This window comes from Apis laboriosa, unplaced genomic scaffold (assembly GCF_014066325.1).
Source record: "Apis laboriosa isolate Shangri-la unplaced genomic scaffold, ASM1406632v1 scaffold1_cov151, whole genome shotgun sequence".
NCBI classification, from domain to species: domain Eukaryota; kingdom Metazoa; phylum Arthropoda; class Insecta; order Hymenoptera; family Apidae; genus Apis; species Apis laboriosa.
The window spans coordinates 2,418,744-2,444,241 of NW_025222279.1; the positions used below are offsets into that span (position 1 = coordinate 2,418,744).

At 23.1% G+C, this 25,498-nt stretch overlaps 3 protein-coding genes across 6 annotated transcripts; 2 read left to right on the forward strand and 1 right to left on the reverse strand.

Moving 5' to 3' along the window:
• The first annotated feature begins 810 nt into the window (after positions 1 to 810).
• LOC122712272 (active breakpoint cluster region-related protein) lies at positions 811 to 7,339 on the forward strand. 3 transcript variants are annotated; one of them, XM_043931779.1, is made up of 14 exons: positions 811 to 1,259; positions 2,099 to 2,573; positions 2,751 to 2,985; positions 3,089 to 3,362; positions 3,443 to 3,622; positions 3,708 to 3,923; positions 4,100 to 4,219; positions 4,297 to 4,541; positions 4,621 to 4,918; positions 5,076 to 5,358; positions 5,437 to 5,707; positions 5,787 to 5,958; positions 6,080 to 6,365; positions 6,464 to 7,339. In XM_043931779.1, exons 1-14 carry the CDS (start codon positions 1,146 to 1,148, stop codon positions 6,586 to 6,588), a joined length of 3,294 nt encoding a protein of 1,097 aa, XP_043787714.1. In that variant the 5' UTR covers positions 811 to 1,145; the 3' UTR covers positions 6,589 to 7,339. The 3 variants fall into 3 exon arrangements, with proteins under 3 accessions (XP_043787714.1, XP_043787713.1, XP_043787715.1); XM_043931778.1 differs by having other exon boundaries at positions 812 to 1,259; positions 6,080 to 7,338; XM_043931780.1 differs by having other exon boundaries at positions 812 to 1,259; positions 4,621 to 4,882; positions 6,080 to 7,338.
• Positions 7,340 to 9,115: 1,776 nt separating this feature from the next.
• On the reverse strand, positions 9,116 to 11,746 carry LOC122712346 (tyramine beta-hydroxylase). The gene is made up of 10 exons (XM_043931917.1): positions 11,569 to 11,746; positions 11,344 to 11,497; positions 11,120 to 11,266; positions 10,795 to 11,042; positions 10,585 to 10,738; positions 10,176 to 10,439; positions 9,869 to 10,099; positions 9,650 to 9,778; positions 9,414 to 9,588; positions 9,116 to 9,326 (listed from the first exon to the last, which is right to left on the reverse strand). Exons 1-10 carry the CDS (start codon positions 11,721 to 11,723, stop codon positions 9,205 to 9,207), a joined length of 1,779 nt encoding a protein of 592 aa, XP_043787852.1. The 5' UTR covers positions 11,724 to 11,746; the 3' UTR covers positions 9,116 to 9,204.
• A 4,147-nt stretch (positions 11,747 to 15,893) lies between these two features.
• Positions 15,894 to 24,756, forward strand: LOC122712348 (putative phospholipase B-like lamina ancestor). 2 transcript variants are annotated; one of them, XM_043931919.1, is made up of 7 exons: positions 15,894 to 16,076; positions 20,491 to 20,747; positions 22,357 to 22,506; positions 22,732 to 22,978; positions 23,105 to 23,352; positions 23,557 to 23,797; positions 23,878 to 24,756. In XM_043931919.1, the coding sequence occupies exons 2-7, from the start codon at positions 20,638 to 20,640 to the stop codon at positions 24,514 to 24,516; spliced, it is 1,635 nt and encodes a 544-aa protein (XP_043787854.1). In that variant the 5' UTR covers positions 15,894 to 16,076; positions 20,491 to 20,637; the 3' UTR covers positions 24,517 to 24,756. The 2 variants fall into 2 exon arrangements, with proteins under 2 accessions (XP_043787854.1, XP_043787855.1); XM_043931920.1 differs by having other exon boundaries at positions 23,644 to 23,797.
• The last annotated feature ends 742 nt before the right edge of the window (positions 24,757 to 25,498 follow it).

A 25,498-nucleotide genomic window follows, 5' to 3' on the forward strand; every position in this document is an offset into this window, starting at 1 on the left:
TATATTATATATTGTATATTGTATTATAATTTTAATAAAGTCAATAGATACATATATATAGATATATAAAAAAACAAAAGAATATTATTAAAATAATTTTGAAATATATTAATAATTATATTCAAATGAAATATTTAATAAGCATAATAAGTAATAACTATTTATAATCATTATAATCATTATTAATATGTTTAAATATTTATTTTAAAATCTATTTATTTTCCTTCTCTTTATTTCATATATATATCTTTTAATTTTATATTAAATATAGAATTTAAATATATTTTATTGTATTAAACTTTATTATTTCATTAAATAATAAAAATATATTTCAAAATAAACTAAAATCAATTTTTTAAAGAATTATTTTTATTATTCCTAAATTTGAATGAAGTGTAATGAAATTGTTTGTATTGATAATTTTAATAAAATAAACTAAATTTTTAATTTAACTTGTTCCTAAAAATAGAATTATTTTCATGTCAAAATCTGCATAACAATAGTTATATAAAATTCTATATGTATATAATTTCATTAATTATGCATAATTTTTCAAATTATTATTTAAACAATATTTAAATTTATTGCTAATCTGATATTGAAATTATTTACAATTGATTTATATCATCAAAATAAATGTAATTTTAAGTTATCATAGAAAAAAGAACATAAAATTTAAATTGCGTTTCGTAAGAAAGACAAATTTCTATTTTGCGTAAGCGCATCGTGAAAAGTATCATTACCGTAATGCGCACCTGCTGAGTATAAGGGCAGTGTCCGTGAACTGAGTATAGCAGAGGCGTCAAAATGATAGGAGAGGGCATGGAGATCGGATCGTGAGCTACGCAGGAGATGTCGACAAGATGACAGCAGTTGTATGACGCTTGCTAATTTTTGGATACAGGTTCAGCATATATCAATAGTAGGAGGAAAATCGTTCGCGAACGAAACGAACGATTTATGCCTCGTTACGGTGATACGTTGATCTCAATAGATTCTTTGCGTCGAAACGAAATTATAATCAGATAAATTCGGGTGAGAGCTGTGATCGCCGCGCCCGTGCAATGTACACAGCGGCCTGAATTGTGTTCAAGATCATTATCGTCCCCGAGGAGTACTCTCTTTAAACAATCTGGAGTGGAGTAATGAGTGTTTTTGGAGATTTTCAGCGTGTCTGGGTACAAAGATTCCCGGACAGCGCCTTACCGGCGGCCTGGGAAGAGGATGTCAGGGCCAATCTAGTCAAGCATAAACAGAAGGTAAAACTTTTAATAAAAAATATATTTATATTTGCTATATAAAAAAAAATAAATTTGTTTAAATAAAGTTTTTTAGAATTTATATTATTATATTGAAAAAAATATCTACTTAGACAAATTAGAAATATTAAATACATATATGACAATAATAATATATACTTTCCTATATGTTTTGATTTAAATAATTTTTTATAGAAAATTTTATTTTATAAATTGTAATTTATAATTAATATATATGATTTTAATCCTATAATAATAATAAATATATATTGATAAAAGAATATTGTATGTTGAAAATATTTTTATTTTAATATTTGTTTTTTTTATAATTAAATTATGTTAAAAACTAAAAACTTAATTAAAAATTCTTTTTCTAAAAAGTTTGTTCAATAAATTTTTATTACATAAACTTTCTTCATTGTTGAAGCATTGAGAACTTCATTCTATGAGTCATCATATTAATTTCTTACTTAACTAGGAAATTAACTTATATTTAACTGTAATTATATCTAATATATTATTTATATTTGTTACATAAATTTCAAATTGATTTAAAATTTGTTTATTTTGATATTAAATAATTTTTGCATATTTCATATCTATAAAGGAAATTTACAATCAATAAATATGAAAAATATAAAATTAATTATTATATTAAGAATATCAATTCTTGTTATTACTTCCTCATTTGGTATACTATCATTGATTCATCATTTGCTGCTTATCTTAGTTTTGTTATCATTTTAGAAAAATCAATTTATATTATTTATTAAGGTAACTATGTCAAAAATAAATAAAAAATAAATAAAATAAATAAAAAGAATTATTATTCTTTCCAGGTAACTGCTTTAAGAGAAGAACTTGAAAAAGAAGAATTTTATGTAGAATATTTAGAAAGATTATTGGCAGATGTTGAGCGTCATAAGCAATTGGCAAATAGTAATATTATAACATCTCCTGATAAACAGCAGCCTATAGAATCTCAAAATCAGCATAGTTGTCAAGCAGCAGAGAATAATTTAACTAATTCTACAAGCACATCTCGTATTCAACATGTGGAATCATCAATTTCTTCTCTTCCTGCATCTGAAGATATAAGTAAATTTCAGGACAAGTGTGTAACTGAATTAAGTTCTACTCTTAATACATGCAAAAGACCCAAAAGTGAAATACCTAAGTGTCCTGATAAAGTGCCTGAACTTAGAAGAAACAGTGACTCAGATGTGCCAAGTAATTATGTCACTGTAATTGAAGTGACAGGAAGCTCAAAAAAAGATAAAAATGAAGAATCTCTCAAAGAGGAAGATGAAAAAGGTGATATATTATATTTATATTATATAATTATATAATTTATATATTTATATTTATATAATTATATATTTATATATATAATTATATATTTATTTTATATAATTATATTTATATTATATATTATATAATTTAATTGTTTTAATTATATAAATTATTTATTAATAAATATTTAATAAATAGATTTAGAAAATGTAATTAATGAAGATGGAGAAGATGGTGATGCAGAAGTATCAGAGGAAGAACCTTACTATGATTCTGTTGCTTTAGATCAAACAGGAGAATATGTATATATTGATGCACGTGTTCCACCTGTTGGAAATAATAATAGTAGTAGAGTACCACCAAGAAGACCACCTTCTTTGCCAGATTCACCAGGGAATCAAAGCAATTATGTCAACATTGATTATTTTATACAGTAAATTATCTGTATTTAAATATTGGTTTTAAAATTATTTTATGAAAATTTCATTTTATTAATATTAATTAATATTGATTAATATTTATGTTTTTATTTATAGACACAGAGTTGCAGATAGTGAAGATGAAGAGGGTGCAAGTCCTGCACCAATTTTATTACGTGCTCTTAGCACTGATAATGAAACTGGTAGTAGTGATGCAGAACCTTTAAGTCTAAGCGAGGGTAGTTTAGAATCACCAACACCAACTACACCTCGCCGACAGGAGAAAAGCAAAGAGCGTGAAGATGATAGAACATCTATGATTAAATGTATTGTAAATTCAGTAGTGGAAAGTGAAACTATTTATGTTGAATGTTTAAACGTTATGTTACAAGTATATAATCTATTTATTATTTTTAATAATATTTATAGATAATATTAAATTGATTAAAAAGATATAATATTTTTTTTTAGTATATGAAAGCTATCAGAGCGACGTTAACAACATCTCAACCTGTTATTTCTGAAGATGAATTTGGTACAATGTTTTATAAAATTCCTGAATTACATGCATTGCATCAAACATTTTTGGATGGTCTTAGAAAAAAATTAGAAAAGTGGGATATTAAAACTACTATAGGTGAACAATTTAAAGTAAGAACTAAATATATTGATATATTGATATATTAATTTATTCTGTTCTTTTATTAATGTTATAATTTTATAATTATAAATTAAGATAATGGCCAGCAATATAGGATTATATGGAGCTTTTTTACATAATTATGCTCGTGCTACTGATACTGTACGAAGATGTTCTGCACATTCCACTCAATTCGGTGAAATTACAAGAGACATAAGACTCAGAGGATTTCCAAAAGGACCGGGTTTATCTCTTGAAGATCTCTTGCATAAACCAGTAGCTCGTGTACAAAAAAATGCATTAGTATTGCATGTAAGTACTGTATTGTTTATAATTTTATTATATATATATATATACACATCTATATAGATATAAACATGCATCATTGATAAAACATTGATTAAGTTGATAAAATGATGTGGAAATATACTTTGTAAATTTTATCTTATCATAGTTTGTATTGATAATTTTATCTCAATTGATTGTAGGATCTTCTTAAGCACACATCAGTGAATCATGCAGATCATGCACCACTTTCAGAAGCTCTTGCTATGACTAGAAATTTTCTAGACGAATTTAATATAATTCAGACAAAATCAATGTTTCCGGTAAATAAATTATAATGATAGTTAAGATTATTATCAATTTATTACATTAATTTTATATTAAAATATATTACTTTTAGAGTCATGATAGAGCACAAAGAAGATTGGTAAAAAATTCGTTTGTGGTAGAACTTTCTGATGGTCATAGAAAATTGAGACATCTTTTCCTTTTCAATGATGTAATTGCTTGTGCAAAGTATAAAGCTTCTGGTAGAGATAAATTTACATTTGAATTGAAGTGGTATGTACCAGTGGCAGAAGCGGCAGTGACAGAAGATGGTGTAGAACCACGTGAAACTAGTCCAGCTAATGTTGTAGCTTTGAGGTATATAAATCTATTTTCATGAATAATAATTTATATAATATAAAAATTATATTTTTATTTTTAATATTTATATATATAGATCACAAGCATGTACAGTACGTGATCAGATTCTATGGGAAGAACGAAATGATGAGAAACGAATTAGACTTGGTGGTAGAGGTTCAGAAAAAAATAGAAAGAAACTTGCTGAGCTTGAGGCTCAATTAGTATTAGCATCTCCAAATTTAGTATTACGCGTTGCACATAAAAGTCAGCATCGAGTACAAAATTCATATACATTCTTTCTATCCAGTGAATTTGAACGTTCTCAATGGGTTGAAGCAGTGGAGGCATTGCAACAGGTAATGCGTTCCCATATGTACCTAGATAAGTCAAAGGTGCGTAATTTACAGATTTCAAGTAAATAAATAATATAAAAATAATTAATTTACATTTTATTTAAATCCAAAACGAGGATGCAAGTAACAATATCTTAGTAAAACATTATTAAAAAATTTAATGAAAAAAAAAAAATATTAAACAATAATTTTTTAGGGTGGACAACCACCAGGACCGCTCCCTTTATCAATGTATGAATTACAAGCATGGGTTACAGCCTGTCGTACTTACCTTCAAACAGATATGGGAAGTTATTTATTAAGATCAGGACGTGATGAAAGTTTATTATTAGGCGATCTTCATTTAACTTTACTTGGCTTGACACCACCAGGTTTAGATAGAGTTGGAGATCTTTATATCATTGTTGAAGTTGATAGTTATGGACATTATTTTAAACGAGCAAGAAGTCGAGTTGCGAGAGGTCAAGCTCCAACGTGGGGTAAAATGTTATTTTAATGAGAAATAATCCAAATCAAACTAATTTCTTTCAATTAATTATTTTTAATTTTAATTAAAGGTGAAACATTCGTTGTGGAATTGGAAGGAAGTCAAAATGTTAGAATTCTGTTATATGAAGAATGTGGAACACGTTCTGTATTACGTGGCAAATGTATACAGAGATTGAGTAGATCTTGGCTTCAATCAGATCAAATAGAAAGATCATTAAATTTAGGTCCAGCTACATTAGATGTGGCTCTTCGTTTTGTTCCAAGTGAAGTGACATTAAGACGCGTACCATCTGCTAAACCTCAAGGTCTATTTGGAGCTAAAATTCAACAAGTGTGCAAGTATGTTTCATAATTTTTATAAAATTTTTTATTGAAAATTTTTTTTATGTATTAATCCTTATGATTATTTTTTTTATAGACGTGAAAAACGTGATGTTCCTTTTATTATAACAGCATGTGTTAGAGAAGTGGAAAGGAGAGGAGTTGGTGAAGTTGGATTGTATCGTGTTTCTGGTTCAGCTTCAGATTTAACAAAATTGCGTAAATCTTTTGAAAGTAATTCATACGAAGCAGAACAATTACTTAAAGAGGTATTTATGTTACGAAAATCTCTTCATAATGCAATATAAAATTTTTTTTTAAAGTAATTAATAAAATTGTATAAAATACGTAGCATTAATTTTATATTAATAGATTAATTATCTTTATAAGGTTGACGTTCATTCTGTAACGGGTGTATTGAAGTTATATCTTCGTGAAATGCCAGAAGCTCTCTTCACAGATGCTCTTTATCCAGCATTTTTAGAAGCGTTTCAAACTGGCGAGTTATCAAAAGGTGCTGCTCTTAGAAGAGTATACGAAAGTCTACCAGCTGTGAATAAAGCAGTCATTGACTTTCTACTTGCTCATTTGATACGAGTTAATAAACACGAGGCTCAAAATAAAATGTCCTTGCACAACTTAGCGACGGTGTTCGGGCCGACGCTTCTACGTCCTGGTACGAATTCGCGATCTGATGTAAAAAGTCGGGATCCTTTAGCTGCAGGGACTGTAGACGTAATGGCACAGGCCGGTATACTTTATTGTTTTTTGCAGATGCATATGCAACAGAACAATCAGTCACTCTAGTCGAGAGGTTCTTGTTGATACATCGTAGCGTCAGCTGCTTTTCGCGAGTCTCATTGGAAATTGAACTCGCAGCAACTTACGCTGTAATGTAAAATGAACGATTTTTTATAATATATATTTTATTAGTTTTGTGATGTATCGTTCATACAATGCTGAATTAGATGTATAAGTAGACAGACTTTGACAAAATCTTGATTGAAATTTTTTTTGTATTGATATATATATACAAATAATATAGCAAAATGATCTTACAGAACATGTACTTTAAACTCCTCAATATATATTTTATACTTATATACTCGTGGAGTCTTAGCCACGATTTTATTATACGTGATGATTATACGTAAAACATTTCTAAAAAAAAAATTTGTGTAAGAAAAAATTTTTTCCCATAAAAACAACATCAAAAAAGAATGAAGTGAAATATGGAAATCCGATTATTAATGCATCCCCGCTTTAGAAAATAAGTACTTTTTTCAATGGAGCGTGTTCCTAGCAGAGAATCTAAATTTTTTTACGTATATGTCCACAAAAATTTTCACGTATTCAAAATAATCACGTTCCTAAATATTTCAGGAAGCACATTTTTTGAGATGTGCAAAATAAAGCTTTTAATAGTATATACAAAATATACTAACTATATTCTGTTTTGACTTGATATTTATGTTTTCCAAGGAAACTGTTTTTTCATTAATACTATTTCTTATAAAAATATTTTGAAAAACATCAACGTTCTTAAAGGGAATGCTGTGAAATAATTTTAAATCAAGTTTCTAATGTTTAAGCTGTGGTTAGACTCGAATTTGTTTTTTATTAATTGTTTAATTGATTTTTGAAGTTTAATATTTTTGATATTTTAAAAATTTATTTGAAATATTTAAAATTTAAAAAATATTTAAAAAGAAATGCTTTTTAAAATTTTCAAATTTTTGATAAATTAAATATAAATATTTTATATATGCAATTTTAAAAAATAATTTAAAGAGTATTTTATTATTATATCTATATATTAATCTGCTGTATTGATTGTTAAATGCAAAGATTATTTCAATCTTTTTCAACAACTACTTTTTCAAGTTTTTTTTTTTTTAGATTAATATCTCGGAAGTCTAAGTGCAGCTTAATTTAGCACCAAAGAGAAAAATTCTCTCTTATATATTCAATAAAAACTGATTGAACCTTTGAAGTATTAAAATCATTTTGCATATTAATTATTTTGAAATTTCTATATCATTAATAGTACTCTTTAATGATATTTTTTTATTATTACTATTTTTATAAATAATAACTAATAACTCTCCATTATCATCAGATTTTTAGAATTGCTTTTTATTTAAAAAAGAGGAAAAGAAACCAATTGATATCTTTTATTCCAAAAATATACTTCAAAGAGTTATAATAAAAAAAAATTTGGCAGTACAAATTCAATACTCGCTAAAATTTTGTATTATGCGCTAGAATATTTTGATTTTGATTGATAAGATCAAAAAATATATTTAATGAGTACTCGATAAAAAATATAACATTGTACGTATACATTAAATGAAACAATAATAAATTACAAAAAAAAAAGGAAACAAAATCAAATTACCAGAGAAGAAGAAAAGATCGCGTTATATTAATTTCCGAAAGATATTTTTGAGCTTGAAAAACAAACAAGGCAACTATCGTGTGCGTGATTTTAGCGTATGCGTGTATATGTATGTATGTATGTATGTATAACCTGCTCATGTGTATTATATCGTAAATAATTCAATATTTTTAATTTTTATATATAATTTTATATTTAATATTAAGACGCGATCCTCTTTTGTACATTCATAAAACTTGTAAAGACAAAATTTCAGCTATTATTATTATTACTATGCTTATTATTACTATTACTATTACTACTATTACTACTATTACCACTACTATTACTACTACTACTACTACTACCACTACTATTACTACTACTACTACTACTATTACTACTACTACTACTACTACTACTACTACTATTACTACTACTACTACTACTACTACTACTACTACTACTACTACTACTACTACTACTACTACTATTATTATTATTATTATTATTATTATTATTTTTATTTTTATTATTTCATATTTTATAATTACCAATTTTTTATAAAACAAATATTTGTTAATGAACATTCAATTAAGCTAGCTTATTCGCAGCAAGACAATGTACTGCCAAAAAGAACTCTTAAAATGCATAAATATACTGAAGATTTATAAACTTTTAATTGATAATATTTATCGTTACCCCAAGATACGCTTTTCAATAGTCTTTCAGTTTTTTTTTTTCATTTATCTCTTACATAAAATAGTTTAGTACAATAGTATTATATTGTAACTTGAATTGTTATTTTATTTTGTAGAATTGTATTTTTTAAGATCATGAAATTATCTTAAAAGAATTAATTAAAATGATCTTAAAAAAATATAATACAGATAAATCGGAAAATATATTAAATATTGTATGACGGAATATTTTATTTATAAGTAAGCTAATAATTTTATATATTCATGGAAATCATTGTAAATCTACGTATATGAATTATATTTTAGTACACTTTGTTTATTTTTTTAATCTTTAGATTTATGTATAATCCGTGAACATGAATTTTAATTTTATTTTCAGAAATAGATAACACTATATAATGGAAAAAAAATTTATATAGAATTTATTATCTTTTATTTTAATGATGAATCTCTGGGCAATTTCGAGCTGGTGGAGATAAAGGTAGTTTAACTGGTGTAGCTGCTATGTTATCCCATAGTCCAGGAAGTCGAGATCCATCAGATCCATTGCATTGCATTCCTAATTAAATATAATTTAAAATTATTATTTAAAATATTAAAATCAAAACTTAAGATTTTTAATATAAATATATATCACAAATAAAACCTAAAGGTGCAGCTTCATATAAATCATGTAAAGCTTGTACGCGAACTTTGGTCCACTCGATGCTTTTATAATTTGAAGAGATGCCATTATCGGTGCTAATTGGTTGATTTTCCCATTCTTTCATATATCGAAAATAAGTTCTTAGAACATCATTGCTAATAGCACTTTTACAAACCTAAAAAATATTAATTTTTTTTATTAGTTTCATCATAATATTCAGTAAAAAATGTAATTACCTCTAATCGAGTATTAGGATAATAGTGAATATAATTCACACACATTTCATCGGAAATGGCAAATCCACCAAGAGTAATATTTTCTCTATCCATTGTATTGTACGTACAAGTTGTTATTAACGAATCTCCCTAAAAAAATTTATATAAATTTGCTAAGTGTATATAAAGATATTCATATATTTCTTTAATATAAAATATATATTAGATTTTAATTCTTACTGGTAAAATAATAACAGGTTTTGGTAAAAGTCGAATTTCTTGAAAATGAGTGGAATAATGATTATCATAATTTAATAAAGGTAATTCTTCTCCGTCTCTAATATGACGAGTAATAACTTTTATGCCTGTTAAATGTGTATGAAGTTGCGATGCGAAAATATGAATACCATGTTGTGGAAGACCAATGCCTGTACATTCTTGTATGCAATGTCCAGATAAAGTAAAAGCTTCCTATAATAATTTTATTAATTTTGATTTTTTATTATAATAATATATATCTTTTCTTTAATTTGCATTAATTTATTACTTGTCGTGGAGGAATAGCCATTTTATCAGTATATTCTAAGCCTAATTCAATTACACCAGCATCGTATTTCCGAAGATTTTTAGTAAGAATGAAACGAATTCCTGAAGAATCGATATTCCCATTCTGAAATTCAGGATTATTGTAGTGAATCTCCAGCATTATATAAGGATTAAAATCTTGGCCACCAATTGAAAGACCAGCCTCTTCTGGATAGATAAAAGCATCTGCTCCCATGGCCCATGCTGCTAAAACTTTCTTACATATCTTAAAAAGATAGGAAAAGAAATGATTTTAAAATTGATGAAAAATAATTATAATAAAAAATTATAATATAAATGATAATATTTAATATAAATAATAAATAAATTAATTCGTTGATAAATAAAAAATAACAAAAGAATTAGCGCACTTGAGTTTTCTCTGGTCTATCAGTTCCATCACAAGGACCATCATACATAGGAATTTCAAAATTTATTGGTCCAGCACAATGAAAAATTTCCATATGATGAACCAAATGTTCGTTGCCTGTTTGTATAACTGGACCAAATTGTAGGATATGATGTCTAAAAACAATAATTTTGTAAAGTTATTAATTCCAAAAAATCTTATTGAAACTCACTTTTGAGACAAAATGGGAGGTAATTTTTGTACACGGCACCAATAAGTTGTTTCTTTGTTCGGTACTTTTACACGATCTGTTAATATTTCTAACTGCCAAGCATTTGAAGGAAATATTGGCTTCTTATGAAGCATCCTGATTAATTCTGTTCTAGACATACCAGAAGTGTCTGCATCGGATACTTGCAAACCAGTCAAAGATGATAATGGTCCTAAACCTTTTAACCATACTAAATGTGTAGTACCTCTCTATAAGTTTTTAAATATTTCTCTTTTGTACTATAAAATAATAATTAAATGATTAATTAAAAGATTGAAATATAGACCTCCATAATATAATCATTTTCATCGCAAGTATCAAATTTCCTTGAAAAAGTGAATTTTGTTATATTTCCTCTTCTTCTCCATGCAAAATTCTCACAATCCTGTTGCAAATCTAAATTTAATTTTCCTTCTTCATCTGCCCAAGCATCCTGAAATTTTAATGTAAATATAATAAAAATTTTGTATAATATATTAAAAATATATTAAAAATAAGTATTATAAATACTTGTAATTGAATTTGACGATGCCAATCAATCCATAAAACGCAATAATCGGCAGATTTCAATTTACCGTAATCTGAAAAACCTATAGCGAACCAAGTATTGTCAATACTTGTATAATGAACTTCTGCGATTATGATCTCACTCATAAAATCAACCCTAGAAATTATTTTTGCATATATTTATTTTTCTATGTATTATTTTACTATGTACTATTTTTAAATAAATACCTCCAATAGAAAGTGATATCTGAACTAAGCGGAATTGTATGAACATCTTTTCTTTCTGAATTATCTTTTCTATTTTGATGATGATTATTCCAAAATAAACATAATCCATCTTTTAAAACTATAAATAAAAGTAGCAAATAAATTTTTGAAAACATTTTAAGTTTTCTCAATTAATTTATGTTTTTTTATGAAATATTATTATAAATATTAAATATTAAATATTAATATATATATTATAAAATTCTTTATTGACACATAATTTAAAAATTTAATTTCACAAATACGTTCATGATCCTTCGCCTTCTTATCACCAATTTCTACTAACAGCTTTTAAACGATCCGAAAGGACGAAGACTTCATATAATACTGCTTTGCCGCCGATTCTCTGCGGCGGTCATGCGCAGAAATCGTAATCACAATAATAAAATTATTTAAAAAAGACAAATAATAAATATAATTTTTTTTAAATAGTAAGAATTATAAAAAAATAAAAAATAAATATATAAAAAATTTGGTTAAATATTTCAATAAAAATTATATTTGCAAACTTTGTAATATTAGCGCATGTGCAGAATATTAGTTCGAAATATTATTCGATTGTATTAGAATTGACAAATATAAGTTATATTTAATTAATAAGATTACTTAGATTAATTAGAAGAAATATATAAATTCTTTAATATTTTAATGTTTTATATTTACATTTATATTTACATGTATCATAAGTCTAAACTAAAGCATAAATTTAATAAATATAAAAAATATATCAGTTTCTATATTAAATATATTAAATTTAGTTTAATATATTTATATAAATATAGTTAAATATATTAAATTTAATTTTAAAACAATTTTTAAATGATAATATAACATTATTCTTTTAAATTTTTCATTAATCTTTTATTAAATTCTAATATTTAATATTAAACTCTAATATCTATTCTAATTATACCTTGGTTATATTAATTATACATTTTCATTTAAATATTAGAAGTTTTTCTCCTTATTAATATTCATCTTCTTCTAATTATTTGCTTGAAAATAAGTAACTTAGGTTATCAATTTCTAATAAACGGAAAATTATATCGATTAGGGTCATAAAATCAAATTTAAGTAATGGAATCTTTTATATAATATTTCATTTTAAATTGGATATGAAATTTATTTATAACAATAATATTTGATTTAATCACATATATATTTTTGTTCAATTTTTTATATAATATTCCTTATTAAATAAGAAAATTTAGATCTGAATTGAAATGTTTGTAATTGTAAATAAAAATATTTATAGTGTTAAGTGAATTTCGTAAGGAAAAAAAAATATTGGAACGTCAAGAAAATATCTTAATAATCAAATGCCAGAGAGCGCATATTGCATTCCAGTCATAGTGCGTGCTTCTCCTTCTGATCGTAATCAAGAAATTCCGCAATTCTTATTGAGAGAACAATTCTCACGAAAAGCATTATTCGAGGCAATAAAAAATAGTATAAATAGCATCAATATCGAAATCAATTTTTTAATGATTCGTTTCTTGAAAAACATTATTATATTTTATCTTTTGTTTTTGATATTGAATTATTATAAAATTGATCAATTAAAATCTTTAGAATATAAGTAATTATAATTAAGTAGATTATAATTAAATGCATAGTTTATGAATTGTTATAAGAATTGTTATAGAATTCTTTCTCATAAAATCTTATCTTTTTCAATTATAAAATATGCATGAAATATACAGAATTAATAAATCGAATCTTTATGAATCTTTATTATATTTATCTATCATCTGTTATATTTATCTATCTGTTAAAATATTTAGAGGACTTAGAATTTATTTTAAAATGTTGCTTTAAATAATTGAAATTTTACAAATTTGATTGAATATAGAAAGTAATAGAAAAAAATATTTTTTTTGAATATATTTATTTAAAATTAATATGATTTTTATTCAGAAAATATATTATTTATGCAAATAATTTTCTATTTTCAAAAATATAATATTCAAGATTATTTTAGTTGGCAAAATATTTATTGTATAATTATGAAAGAATAATAATAAATTGTGAAATATCATTTCAAATATCATAGATAATTTATATAATATTGTTATTAAGATTCGTGAAATGATATAAAATTTGATAAAATTTGTCATATAGATTTATTAGATTTATATAGATTTATATTAAAGATATTAAAAATATTTTTTATTGTTAGATTTTAGGAAAGAGTGATTACCATCAAAAAAATATTAGTAATTTTTGAAAGCTGATGAGACTAAATTAAATATAATCGGACATTTTAATCATTTTAACTAATTAGAAAAATCTATAATCTCATATTATGTAATTGCCTTGTTAAATTAATAGTAATAATTTTCACAAGAGTTACCATATAAACAAATAAAATCTTTGATTCAATGAAAATTAAATGTTTTATTTTATTATGAAATAATATTTTATAAAATAGCATGTTTTTTTAAAAATTAATAACTAAATGCCTAAGTATAGAATTTTAATCAAAACAATTTTTATTAATTTTGATAAAAATGTAAGAAATTATTTAAATAGATATAAAAAAAATTCTACGACAAAAATAATCTGACAATTATAAATAAAATATTAATTATAAATAAAGTAATAAAAGTTCAAATATGGAAATATATATTTGCGAATATTTTTTTTTTAAATTGAAGATTAAATAATGAAAGATTGATAGTTCATGATGTATATAGTATGGATAGATTAATATGGATAGATTAATAAGAAAATATAAGGTAAGTACATATGTATTTTGAATATTTAAATGTATATGAAATCTCTAATACATGAAATCTTTACACAACAAATAATTTTATCAAAATAGTTTATTAAACTTATCATAAATAAGACTTATAAGTTGACTCAAATTAAAAGAAAAAAGAATAGCAAACTATAGCTTGAAAATAATAATTGCATTTATATATTTGTAATACTTTGAATTTTACTTCATTGGAAAAACTTGGTCTTGATACGCATTGTCATAGAATTGTGATTATTTGTTATTTGCAAATATTTCGATTTATACGATTATTAATATTTTTTATTCAACCAAATATTAAAATTGCAAACTTAAGTAACAATGTTGGAATATTATATTCTGGAGTTTACATAGGACAGCAAATAAATTCCACTGAATTAGCATCATTCCTTGCGTAATCTGATTAAATAGTGTATCTATATCTTTATTCGGTCATTCACAGTTGCTGAGCGATTAAAATTTTCAATTATATTCAATTAAAGCTCATTAAATTTCAACAGCAATAACTGTTTTGCTAAACAATTATACATTAGTTAATTGTTATGTAATAAAATAAAAAATAAAATATAAAATAAAAAAAAATTATTTTATATTTAATTATAATTATACCAATTTTTAAATATCTTATTTAAAATAATCTTATTTCTTTTTATGTGAATTATGAATTATTAGATATATATACTATCGATGATGCTTAAAAAATAAAGTATGTATCATAAATATAAAATGTTTAGCAATTGTAATAAAAAAGTGATCATTTAAATAAATTATTCTTACTAAAAAAGAATTATTTATATAAATTACTTTTGTTAAAATAAAAAACAAAATTGCTATATAAATTAAACAGTTTTTACAATTATGTTTTATTATATAAACAATTCATTTTATCATTAATACATTCTCAAAATTTTTACAATTCTATTTAGTTTTAATTGTAATATTAATATTACTACATATTATTACTACATCTTCTAAATAAAAAATATGTTAATAATTTTATGAAGTCAAAACATATTTATGTATAATTTATTTTAAATTCATACTTTATTTTATTTATTCTCTTTACTTTACTCTATTAATTAATCAATTATTAAAATAGAATAATTAATTATTCTATTTTAAATTCATTATATTAAATTGAATTAATAAAATATAATTAAAATAAATTAAATATAATAATTAAATATAATTTAATATAATTAAATATTAATATAATTATATATTAATATAATTAAATATAATTTAATAAAGAAGTTTTATTAAAATAAGACAATTTTTTTTAATAATCTTATACTTTTAAATAATAACATTATTATATAATTATTCAATACATTTATTTCGCACATAAAAACTTAAAAGAAGAAAAAACCAGAAGAAAAAAAAAGAAATTGATAAGAGTATATTAATATGGGTACAGGGTACCATGATATTATGATCCAGCAGTGGCAACGGCATAACAAAGGCGACGCCGGTTGGCTTATGCAGGGTAGAAAGGGAACATACAACTACTCGAAATTCTGGTCGACGTTACTGCGACAGTCGAGAAGCAGCGAGTGCTCGCGTTTGGACTTCAGTGTCGGAGCAACTGGTCCACGTCGTAAAGTCGCGACAAAAAAAGTATATCAAAGGAATGTAATCTCCGTACGAATGATTGATTTTTTATCCGTGTTCAACGCGCTTGAATATAAATTCTCTTGCATTACCCACGGTGAGTGATCAAATATAAAATTATACAAGAAAAAAACGAATGTATGACTCAGACGCGCACATTGCATCAAATAGAAATATGTGTTCTTTTCGAGACGACTGATCGATGAATCGTTCACGACTTATAAAAATTCGTAATTTCAACTTAATTTTTTTACGTGGAATTTTTTTATAAGGAGTTTTAGTTGCTATTCTTCTTTTATTTTGTTTAATTTTATTTTTTTTTAAGCGAAGTAGATAATACTATAAGTCTATTCACGTGGTCACAACTTGCTTGCCGCGCGCTTATATTGTGCGAAGTTAGTTAGTTTTCTAAATTGCAAATTCTTCGGAATAAAAATTAGAATTTTTTTCTAATTTAATATGAAAATATGTACATTATTTAGTTCATATATTTGGAAACTTTATTTAATGAAAATATATATGATATAGATAGAAATTGAATAGAAATGATTAAAATAATAAAATTTAAAATATTTTTTTAAAAAATGATTATGCAGTGTTTTTGACATAAAAATTCATTCAATAAATATTTATTTATAAATTGCTAAATTTATTTAATATATCAATATTTCATCAAAATAATTAATTAAATTTTATCTCAGATTTTATCATAAAATTTTTTTTACATTATATTACTTCTTGAAATTTTAAAATAAAATTTATGTTATTTTTATATGTATATATAACTTATTATCAGCAGAAAATAATTTAAATTCCTCTATTATTGAAACGCATTTGATTTATACTTTGTTTACATTATAAACAAAATTTAAAAAAATTTAAAAAGATTAAAAAATATCTAATATAATATTATAATATATACCTATTCAGGCCATTCAATAATAATTGAAAATTAGTATTTCGCATTAAAGTGTACTACAATGACTCATATCAGATTGATAATTGGTGAATGATAAGAAGATTGAAAAAATCATGACTCTAGGAATTGATTTGATTCATATGAATTGCATCCACATAATATTTTTTGGCTAATATTTTAAAAATATTATTTAATTCCGCATATTTAAAATAATATTCTACTATTTTATATTTTTTATCGCAATTAATTATTTTTATATTTTATTTTTTTGTAGTTTTACAAAAATACTAATTTTTTATTTTTATTGTATTATAATTTTATTTTTATTATAATTATTTTATTTTTAATAAAATTTAAATATTTTTTTTTAATTTTTGCATAATTTTGCAATAATTATTTCTAATTCTTACTTAATAATTTATAATTTATTTTGTATAATTATAAAAAGTGCAATTTATATGTTCTTATATATTAATTGTCAATATATCGAATATATTATAAATAATATAAATAAAATGATTAAATTTAAGTATAAATATAAAAATAATATTTCTTTTTGTTATTGATAAAAATCGCTTGATTTTATCAATATATTTATATTAAATGTTTTATATTAAATGTATATTTTCATTAGACGGAGGAAATTACATAAATATATATTATTATAAATTATATATTTATTTAAAATATTAAATTGAATTGAATTTATGTATACATATAACTTACATAGTATATAAAGCAAATAAATTTTTCCGATCGACACACCCACTTTTATAGATCTACTCGATTCCAATTTCATTATCTGCTATTCGATTACGACATAATACTTGATTGATATGATTCATACAATTTATTACTAAATAAATCTATGGAGAAAAGAAGATTATCATTTATTAATATTATTAATATTATTATTAATATTATCATATATATATTATATTAATGTATTATACTGATATATTTATATTATATTCAAAACATATTTATAACATATATATAATTTATATATAAAGTAATTAATATTATATATAAAGATTTTACTTATATATAAAGATTTTAAAGTGTTCAAATATATTTTTTATATTCACATTAAATTATATTTTAATTATAAAAACATATGAAATTATTTTTACCGCCAAATATTATATTCGATTTATATATCTTTGTTATTAAAAAAATTAATATTGTAATGAATATATTACTTAATTTTTTTATAAGTTCAAATAAGAAGTTTTCTAGAGTCAAATTTATTTTTGAAATATTTTAAATATATGCTAATGGAATTCAGTTTTTGTTTAATTCGCATTATTCGTCAATAATAAATATAATTTACTATAGGAAAAAACAAAAATATTTTCAACGTACATATAATTGATATAGATAATATGTCGAATATAAGCGAATTTTGGCGGTAATGAGAATTGACTCAGTTCTTGCGATCCGTTTTTGAACGATGAAATCATCGTCAACAAGAGAAATCAATAATCTAAACTAAAAAAAAAAAAAAAACGTATATAAGTATATAATAAAATAGAAAATAAATTGAACGATAGAAATTGGAATATTTATTGCAAAATCAATTTTTCTACAAAATATAAATATGAATATATAAAATTAATTATATATATATATTTATTATTTATAGAATTTTATAAATTTAAAGATTTTAAAATTATCATAACAATACATTTAATTTTTGAAATATATGAATATACAATAACAAAATTTGAATTTTGTATTAAAATTTATTTATTTATAATCATAATCACATTTTATTTGAACCATTTAATTTTCTTTAAAATTAGATAATATTTTTATACGCATAAACATATAATTTAATGTATATCATGTATAAAATATTTATAATCTGATACAATATTTAAAAATTTAATGCTATAGTTAGTGGTAAGTTTGTCTATGAATATTTAAAAATAAATAGTATTTTACAATTGCGCAATTTGATATTGATACTTCGTCAAATAAATGATAATTAAAGAACTAAGTGCATCTAATTGTAAATATCAACGTAAATGTCGCAAAACTTAAGCCTTAACCTTCGTTTACAATCTCTAAGATTATGTATCTAGAATCTATAGTTTCCCTTTTTTTTAGAAAAGTGTTTTTATAAAAACTAACAATGATTATAATACAAAATTATAATATAGTTTTATCATAATAATATTAGAATATTTCAATTAACAATTAAATATATTTTTTTTTATTATTTTCTAGAAAAGTATAAATTTATAAAGCTTGATATTAACAATAAAATTATATTTATTTTATATGTGAATATGTGTACGTTATATTTTATATGTTTTATATGTATATGTTTATTATCACAAATGTCAAAAAGAATTCAACCTTAACCTTGTTTCATATTAACATAAAATCAGATTAAAACCAAATAAAGAAACAAATAAATGATAGAATATAAGATAATTCATAGAAGACAAATCCTATCTGATTCTTATGTGATCAAACTTGATTTTTCATCGAAACACATATAATTAATTTTATTTTTGATTTCTTTAACAATTCTTATTTTTATGATAACATTTTATATTAAGAAAAATTTTATTATAAAAGATCTTGTAATAAATGATATTATCATAAAAATTATATATAATTTATTATGTACAAAATAATTTAATGCTCATTGAATTATCAATATTGTAACATTAATATAATAATTTTTGTTTTAATATAAAATTATTATATTATATATATTATATTATATCATGATATATATATATACAAAATGTTAATATATTCGTGAAATATCTTTAGAAAGTCGATTCTAGAGATCAAAACAAACACAAAAATTGTAAAAAGATTTATTGAAATTATGTGAAGTTAATGAAGTCAATGAAATTATAATGTTCAATTTTTATATAAAATTTTATTTTGTTTAGCATTGAGTTGAAAATTCGAAAACTAAGCGGAAGCTCGAAATGAAAGCTTAGATGTATTTTTGCATAAAATTCGAAAACGATTGATTGTTGTTTCTTGCGTCTAGGATTGGTAAGAAATTTCCTTTGGATTTGGCCGATCAGGACTGCCAAGCCTTGTGTTAAGGATTAAGGAGAAAAGAAAAACTTAGATTTATGATAGCAATTCTAGATTATGATAGCTTTCGAAATGAAAAATTTTAACGAAGCATGCGATCTATATATTGAAATTAATAGTTTTGTTAAAAATAGCTTTACTATTTCCCTGTCGTAAATCTTGTGTTTGCATGATGATAAATGCTTCTTTTATTTCGAAAGCTAGCTACTACAGTTGATATACAAAAACCGATTGAAGCTTATTTATGAAGTTATAAGCAATTAAAGTTCCCATTAAATGAAGCAAGATGCAAATAGAATAAAATCATTCTTTTTCTGTTATATCGTCATTGCACTTTATTCCCATCTCCCATCATCTTATAAGTTAATAAATAATAAATAATTCAATCAATAACTTTTTCTTATTTTTGCCTCCAAAATCAAATGGTGTCTCACAAATATATTAATAGTTATATATTTAAGTTATCATATAAAAATTAAATCAACTAATAATTATTCTAATTGGATTGAAAATTTGTTTCTAGTGATCACGGAACAAGCGCATATTGGCAGCTTAAAACGCCTGAGGAAGTCGAAGATCAAACTTCTGTAATCGATGGGTTGAGAACGCGAAATTCGTGCTTTTCAGCTTTTTCTTCTTTTAACCAAGGTGTATAACTTATCAATGAGCCATGCTGAAGGTAGTAGGAGCTTCCTGGCTGCAGACACGCATCTCTACTTATATTCTCGTCGCCGTAGCTTTGTTAGGAATTGGAGCCATAATTCTTGGTGAATTTGGACAGTAAGTTTGTTAATTTATTACAAATAATATAATAAAATATATAAATTTAATAATAATAAAATATATTAATTTTATATATTAACATATTTATAAATTTAATATAGATTATTTTATAAAATGGAAAATATAAATACAATACAAAAAAAAATATTGTATATACAAATAATTCAATATATACAAATGACAAATAAGAATATGTAATATTACTATTAAAAGTAACAATAAAAAAATAAAAATAATTATAAAAAATGAAATAAATATGAAAATTTATAAAATATAAATATAAAAATAGGAAAAATATTTTTAATAAAATTAACTTTAATTGTAAAAACTTCTTTTTATAAAAAAAAGATCCTATGATATATAGACAATCCTATGTCTATATTTCTAATGCAACATATCTCTTCAATGAAATTAAAATCCTTTCAAAAAACAAATATTCTTTTTTGCAAGATTAATATTATTAAAATTAATGTACCATAATTTTAATTCCTTTATATTTGTAAAAGTAAATATGTAAAAGTAAAAGTAAAATGCATGCAATAAGTTGCAACGTTCAAAAACATCTATTTTTCAGCAGTAATTAATTATAGACAAAATTTAATAGTTGAATTTACGAATAAAGTTATTTCAATAAGTTACTTCAATAATTTATTGTTTAAAACATAATAATAAATCGCAAAAAATTATAATCTTAAATAGCCAAGATATATAAAAAACGGATTAACTATAATAGTTAAACGAATAAATATTATTCAAGCATTTTAATAAATAATTACTTAAATTACTTTATTCGAAAACTTTAACTAATTATTTTTTCAACTCTGATAGTAACGAATTGGATGAGACCGATCACGATATGGATCGAGTAACGCGACATGTGGCTTCTCGAATTCGTTCTTGCTGCTATCGTAGTACTACTGGTGCGTGCACATGCTCTGTTTCCGAAGTTCAAATACTTTTGCGTACTTAATATATTTGTTTATCTTGTTCGCCGCATGCACAACAGATAATATAATTTCGTCGAACAGATAATAAAAGTTACTTTATACACATATATATATTTATATCTGCTTTGAAATGTGTTCGTCGTTGTTATTTACATCGGTTGTTATCATTGCGTGTGGTATAAATTAGCTTTGAATATAGCTTTAAATTAAATTTTTTAAATATTATTTTATATATTATTTTTTATTATTTTATATACCTGTTATTTTTTATTTAATTAATTATTGATTTATTACTATCCTTATTCTTTATTATCACGAATGTTTATTATTTTCTTATTGATTTTTGATAATTGATTTTAATAATATTTTTAAAAATTAAGCTAAAAAATAATTCATTAAATAAAAATTTATTGTGAGATAAAAATATATAGTATATAAAAATATAAAAAAATTAAATATTATTAATTTTTTCTTATAACATTTTGATGAGTTATAAAACTATGATCTGTCTCATAATCAATACATATATAAATATAATAATATAATTATAATATGATATAATATAATTATATTTTAAATTATATTTAATATTAAATTTTTTATAATTAAATTATATAATTAAATTTTTTATAATTATATATGTTTTTGCATATTGACAGTGTCGAACAAGATGGAATCTATTCAGCTACTGTATTATGGAACCGTAAAGGAGGATATCGTATTGACTTCTGGGGCCAAGGCAATGATCTAACTGCTGTGCCATTGCATGCAGCTCGAGCTTATTATAAAACTGGAATCTTCGAATATGGGTAGGTCAATGTTATTGCATCTATTCATTAGATAAGATTAATAGATCAAATATGTACATATATACCATAAATATGAATAAAAAGAAATTCATTAAAATTCATATAAAAATATTTTAATAAATTTTTCAATAAATTTTTCTTAATTTCATTATGTGTGAATAACAAAATTTATAAGAGAAGGAGAAAAAAGAGAGAGAGAAAATAACAATTAAAATAATTTTTTAGATGGTCTTATATCGAAATAGAAACATCGTCAAAATATCCAGACACTGTACAAGCTTACGCTGCCGGACTTTTAGAAGGTAGTCTTACTTGGCAATTGATTCATCATCATTGGTACAATACTATAAGATTAGAATGCGAAGCAAAACCTATCGAATGCCGAAAGTTAATGCGATATCTTCGAGATAACACTGCCGTCAATCGTAAACGCGCTGAACTGAAGGAATCTACTGATTCTTTTTGGCATATGGTATAACTAATCATCATTTTCAACTTAATTTTCATTATAATCAAAAAAATATTTAATATAATATAATTATTGTATATAATGAAATATTGAAAAATATAAAAATAATTAAAATTAATTTTTGCTTAGGTACGATTATTTTACGCTCAATTAGATGGTTTAGAAGCTGGTTGGAAATTTGCTGTACGTCGAAGTCGTGTATCGGCCTCATTAGAATCAGAAGATTTTCTTTGGCTTGCCTTGGCTTCTGATTTATCTGGTTTCCAACAAATATTTAATATTTCTGACTCCTTAGTAAGTTCCATGATCTACTTCAAATCGCTTCCAAGAGAAAATTCAGGACCATTAATTGCAATTAGTCATCATACATCAGCATCGTAAGTGAATTATCATCTGATCGTTCAATTTTCTAAAAATTTTAAATATAAACTGATGAGTTTTGCATTTTAAGCGACAAGGATAATTATAATAAATGTAGGTATAATTATACAAATAAATTCCATCAAGTATATTCAAACAAATAATTTTTTAAATAATTAAATCAATATAAATAAATTAAAAATTTATTTTCAATTTTCTAGATATACTCAAATGTTGAGACTTTTAAAAAAATATACATTTGGTTATCATATGCTACCTGTAACAAAAACTGCTGCATTAATTCCTAGTCGATCGATTGTGATGTCATCTTATCCCGGAGCATTGTCATCCCGAGATGAATTCTATTTAATAAATGGAGAAAATCGTGAATTGGTTGTTACCGGAACATCTTTATTAGTCACAAATCGAACTGAATGGAGTTTTTTATATCCAGATGATTATGTATGAATTAATTATTATATTTATTATAAATATTTTATATACAAAAATTAATTAAATAATACTAATAATAAAAAATATAGGTAATGCTAACTGTAAGATTAATGGCGGCAAATCGATTAGCAACAAACAGTCAATCTTGGTTTAATACATTGTCCTATCAAAATGACGGCGCTTCTGCATTTCAATGGATAATCTTCGAACCACGTTCCATGACATTATTATTAGTGGAACAATTACCAAGCATTGTTGTTCCTATAAATTACACTGAAGAGTTCAAGAAAACCGGTTTTATATCTTATATTGGTATATCAAACTTTAAAAGTACTAACGACATCGTACAACCTGTCAAAAAAAATTTAAATGTCTGGGAAACTCGTTTAATGCGTTTACAAAAAAACATCACTACATTTGAGCAGTTTCGAAATATGATGCGTGGATGCAGCCAGGAAGGTTGCTCTGCTATAAACCAAAAGACAGATTATATGCAGGAATTAATGTTTCGTGGAGATCTAAAGGATGTGCCTATACCATATGGTATTATAGATACAAAGATTTTAACAGTTGATATAGATGGTTTCAAAGGTTTCGAAGCTATTTCTGGACCATTACAATCTCGAACACCATTCAAATGGTCACAAAGTTTTCCGAATATTTCACATGTAGGACATCCAGATACTTTCAATTTTGAAAGTGTTACACCAAAATGGGTTTGGATTTAATTAGATTTAATTAATCACATTAAAGTTTTATATGATTGATACTTTTTCAAATTTTTTAAAGATTTTTTTAAAAAAATAAAAATGATTTTTCCATAAATTTCTACCAAATGGATTTTTAGACAAAATTTTTTTTTATTGTATTATAATATTTAAATATTTTGTAACTGGCTCATATGTTAGCCACCTATGGTGAAATGTTAAAAAATAAAATAAAATAAAATAAAATAAAATAAAAATTTATTACATTTTACTAATGTTATTCCAAAATCCTTTCTAAAATTCAAATATTAAGTAAAATTATATTATCAAATCTTTTTATGTAAATATTATCAAATATTTTTATTTAAAATTTAATACATATATAAAAAAAAAATATCTTTGAAGGATCAATTCTAAATATCAAAATAAAACAAAAATTAATATGAAAAAATATTGAAAAAAATTTATTTTAATTATAAGCGATTTAATTTTAATCTATACCATAAGCATATCATTTAATAGCATAGCAATATCATTTGATTAAAATGAAATTTGGATATTTCATAAATGTCAATAAAAAATTTAAAGAAATATTATATAATATATATATATACGTTACTCATAATAAATACACGTTATATTAGTTTAAATATTTATAATAATTACTTATATTAGTTTAAATATATAAAATAAAAAATACTAAACATTTTGCATATTTAATATTAAGTAAGTTAATAATAATATATTATATATAAAATAAATAATATATTAATAAATTTACTTTCAAATTTTATGTTGCAAAATTTTAATAGAGTTGTGTATCTCAAATAATATGAATATATTTTTTTTTAATTTTTTGTTAGGACGCTCGGCTATGTAAATGACAATTGTGATATTATGCTACGGTACTGCAAACCAATCAGCTGATTGTGAGATGTTTCATTCTATCTTCTAAATTTTACTTTATTTTGTGCGAAATTAAATTGCTAATGTAAAAAATATC

Bases quoted from the DNA above. Each gene is read 5' to 3' on its own strand.
- LOC122712272 (XM_043931778.1), top strand. From the start codon at position 1,146: ATGAGTGTTTTTGGAGATTTTCAGCGTGTCTGGGTACAAAGATTCCCG. The intron at 2,574-2,750 runs GTGATATATTAT...TTTAATAAATAG, and splicing joins CAAAGAGGAAGATGAAAAAG to ATTTAGAAAATGTAATTAAT. The intron at 3,623-3,707 runs GTAAGAACTAAA...TTATAAATTAAG, and splicing joins CTATAGGTGAACAATTTAAA to ATAATGGCCAGCAATATAGG.
- LOC122712346 (XM_043931917.1), bottom strand. From the start codon at position 11,723: ATGTTTTCAAAAATTTATTTGCTACTTTTATTTATAGTTTTAAAAGAT. The intron at 11,498-11,568 runs GTATTTATTTAA...AATAATTTCTAG, and splicing joins GATATCACTTTCTATTGGAG to GGTTGATTTTATGAGTGAGA. The intron at 9,327-9,413 runs GTTTTATTTGTG...ATATTTAATTAG, and splicing joins ATATGAAGCTGCACCTTTAG to GAATGCAATGCAATGGATCT.
- LOC122712348 (XM_043931919.1), top strand. From the start codon at position 20,638: ATGCTGAAGGTAGTAGGAGCTTCCTGGCTGCAGACACGCATCTCTACT. The intron at 22,979-23,104 runs GTATAACTAATC...ATTTTTGCTTAG, and splicing joins CTGATTCTTTTTGGCATATG to GTACGATTATTTTACGCTCA. The intron at 23,353-23,556 runs GTAAGTGAATTA...TCAATTTTCTAG, and splicing joins AGTCATCATACATCAGCATC to ATATACTCAAATGTTGAGAC.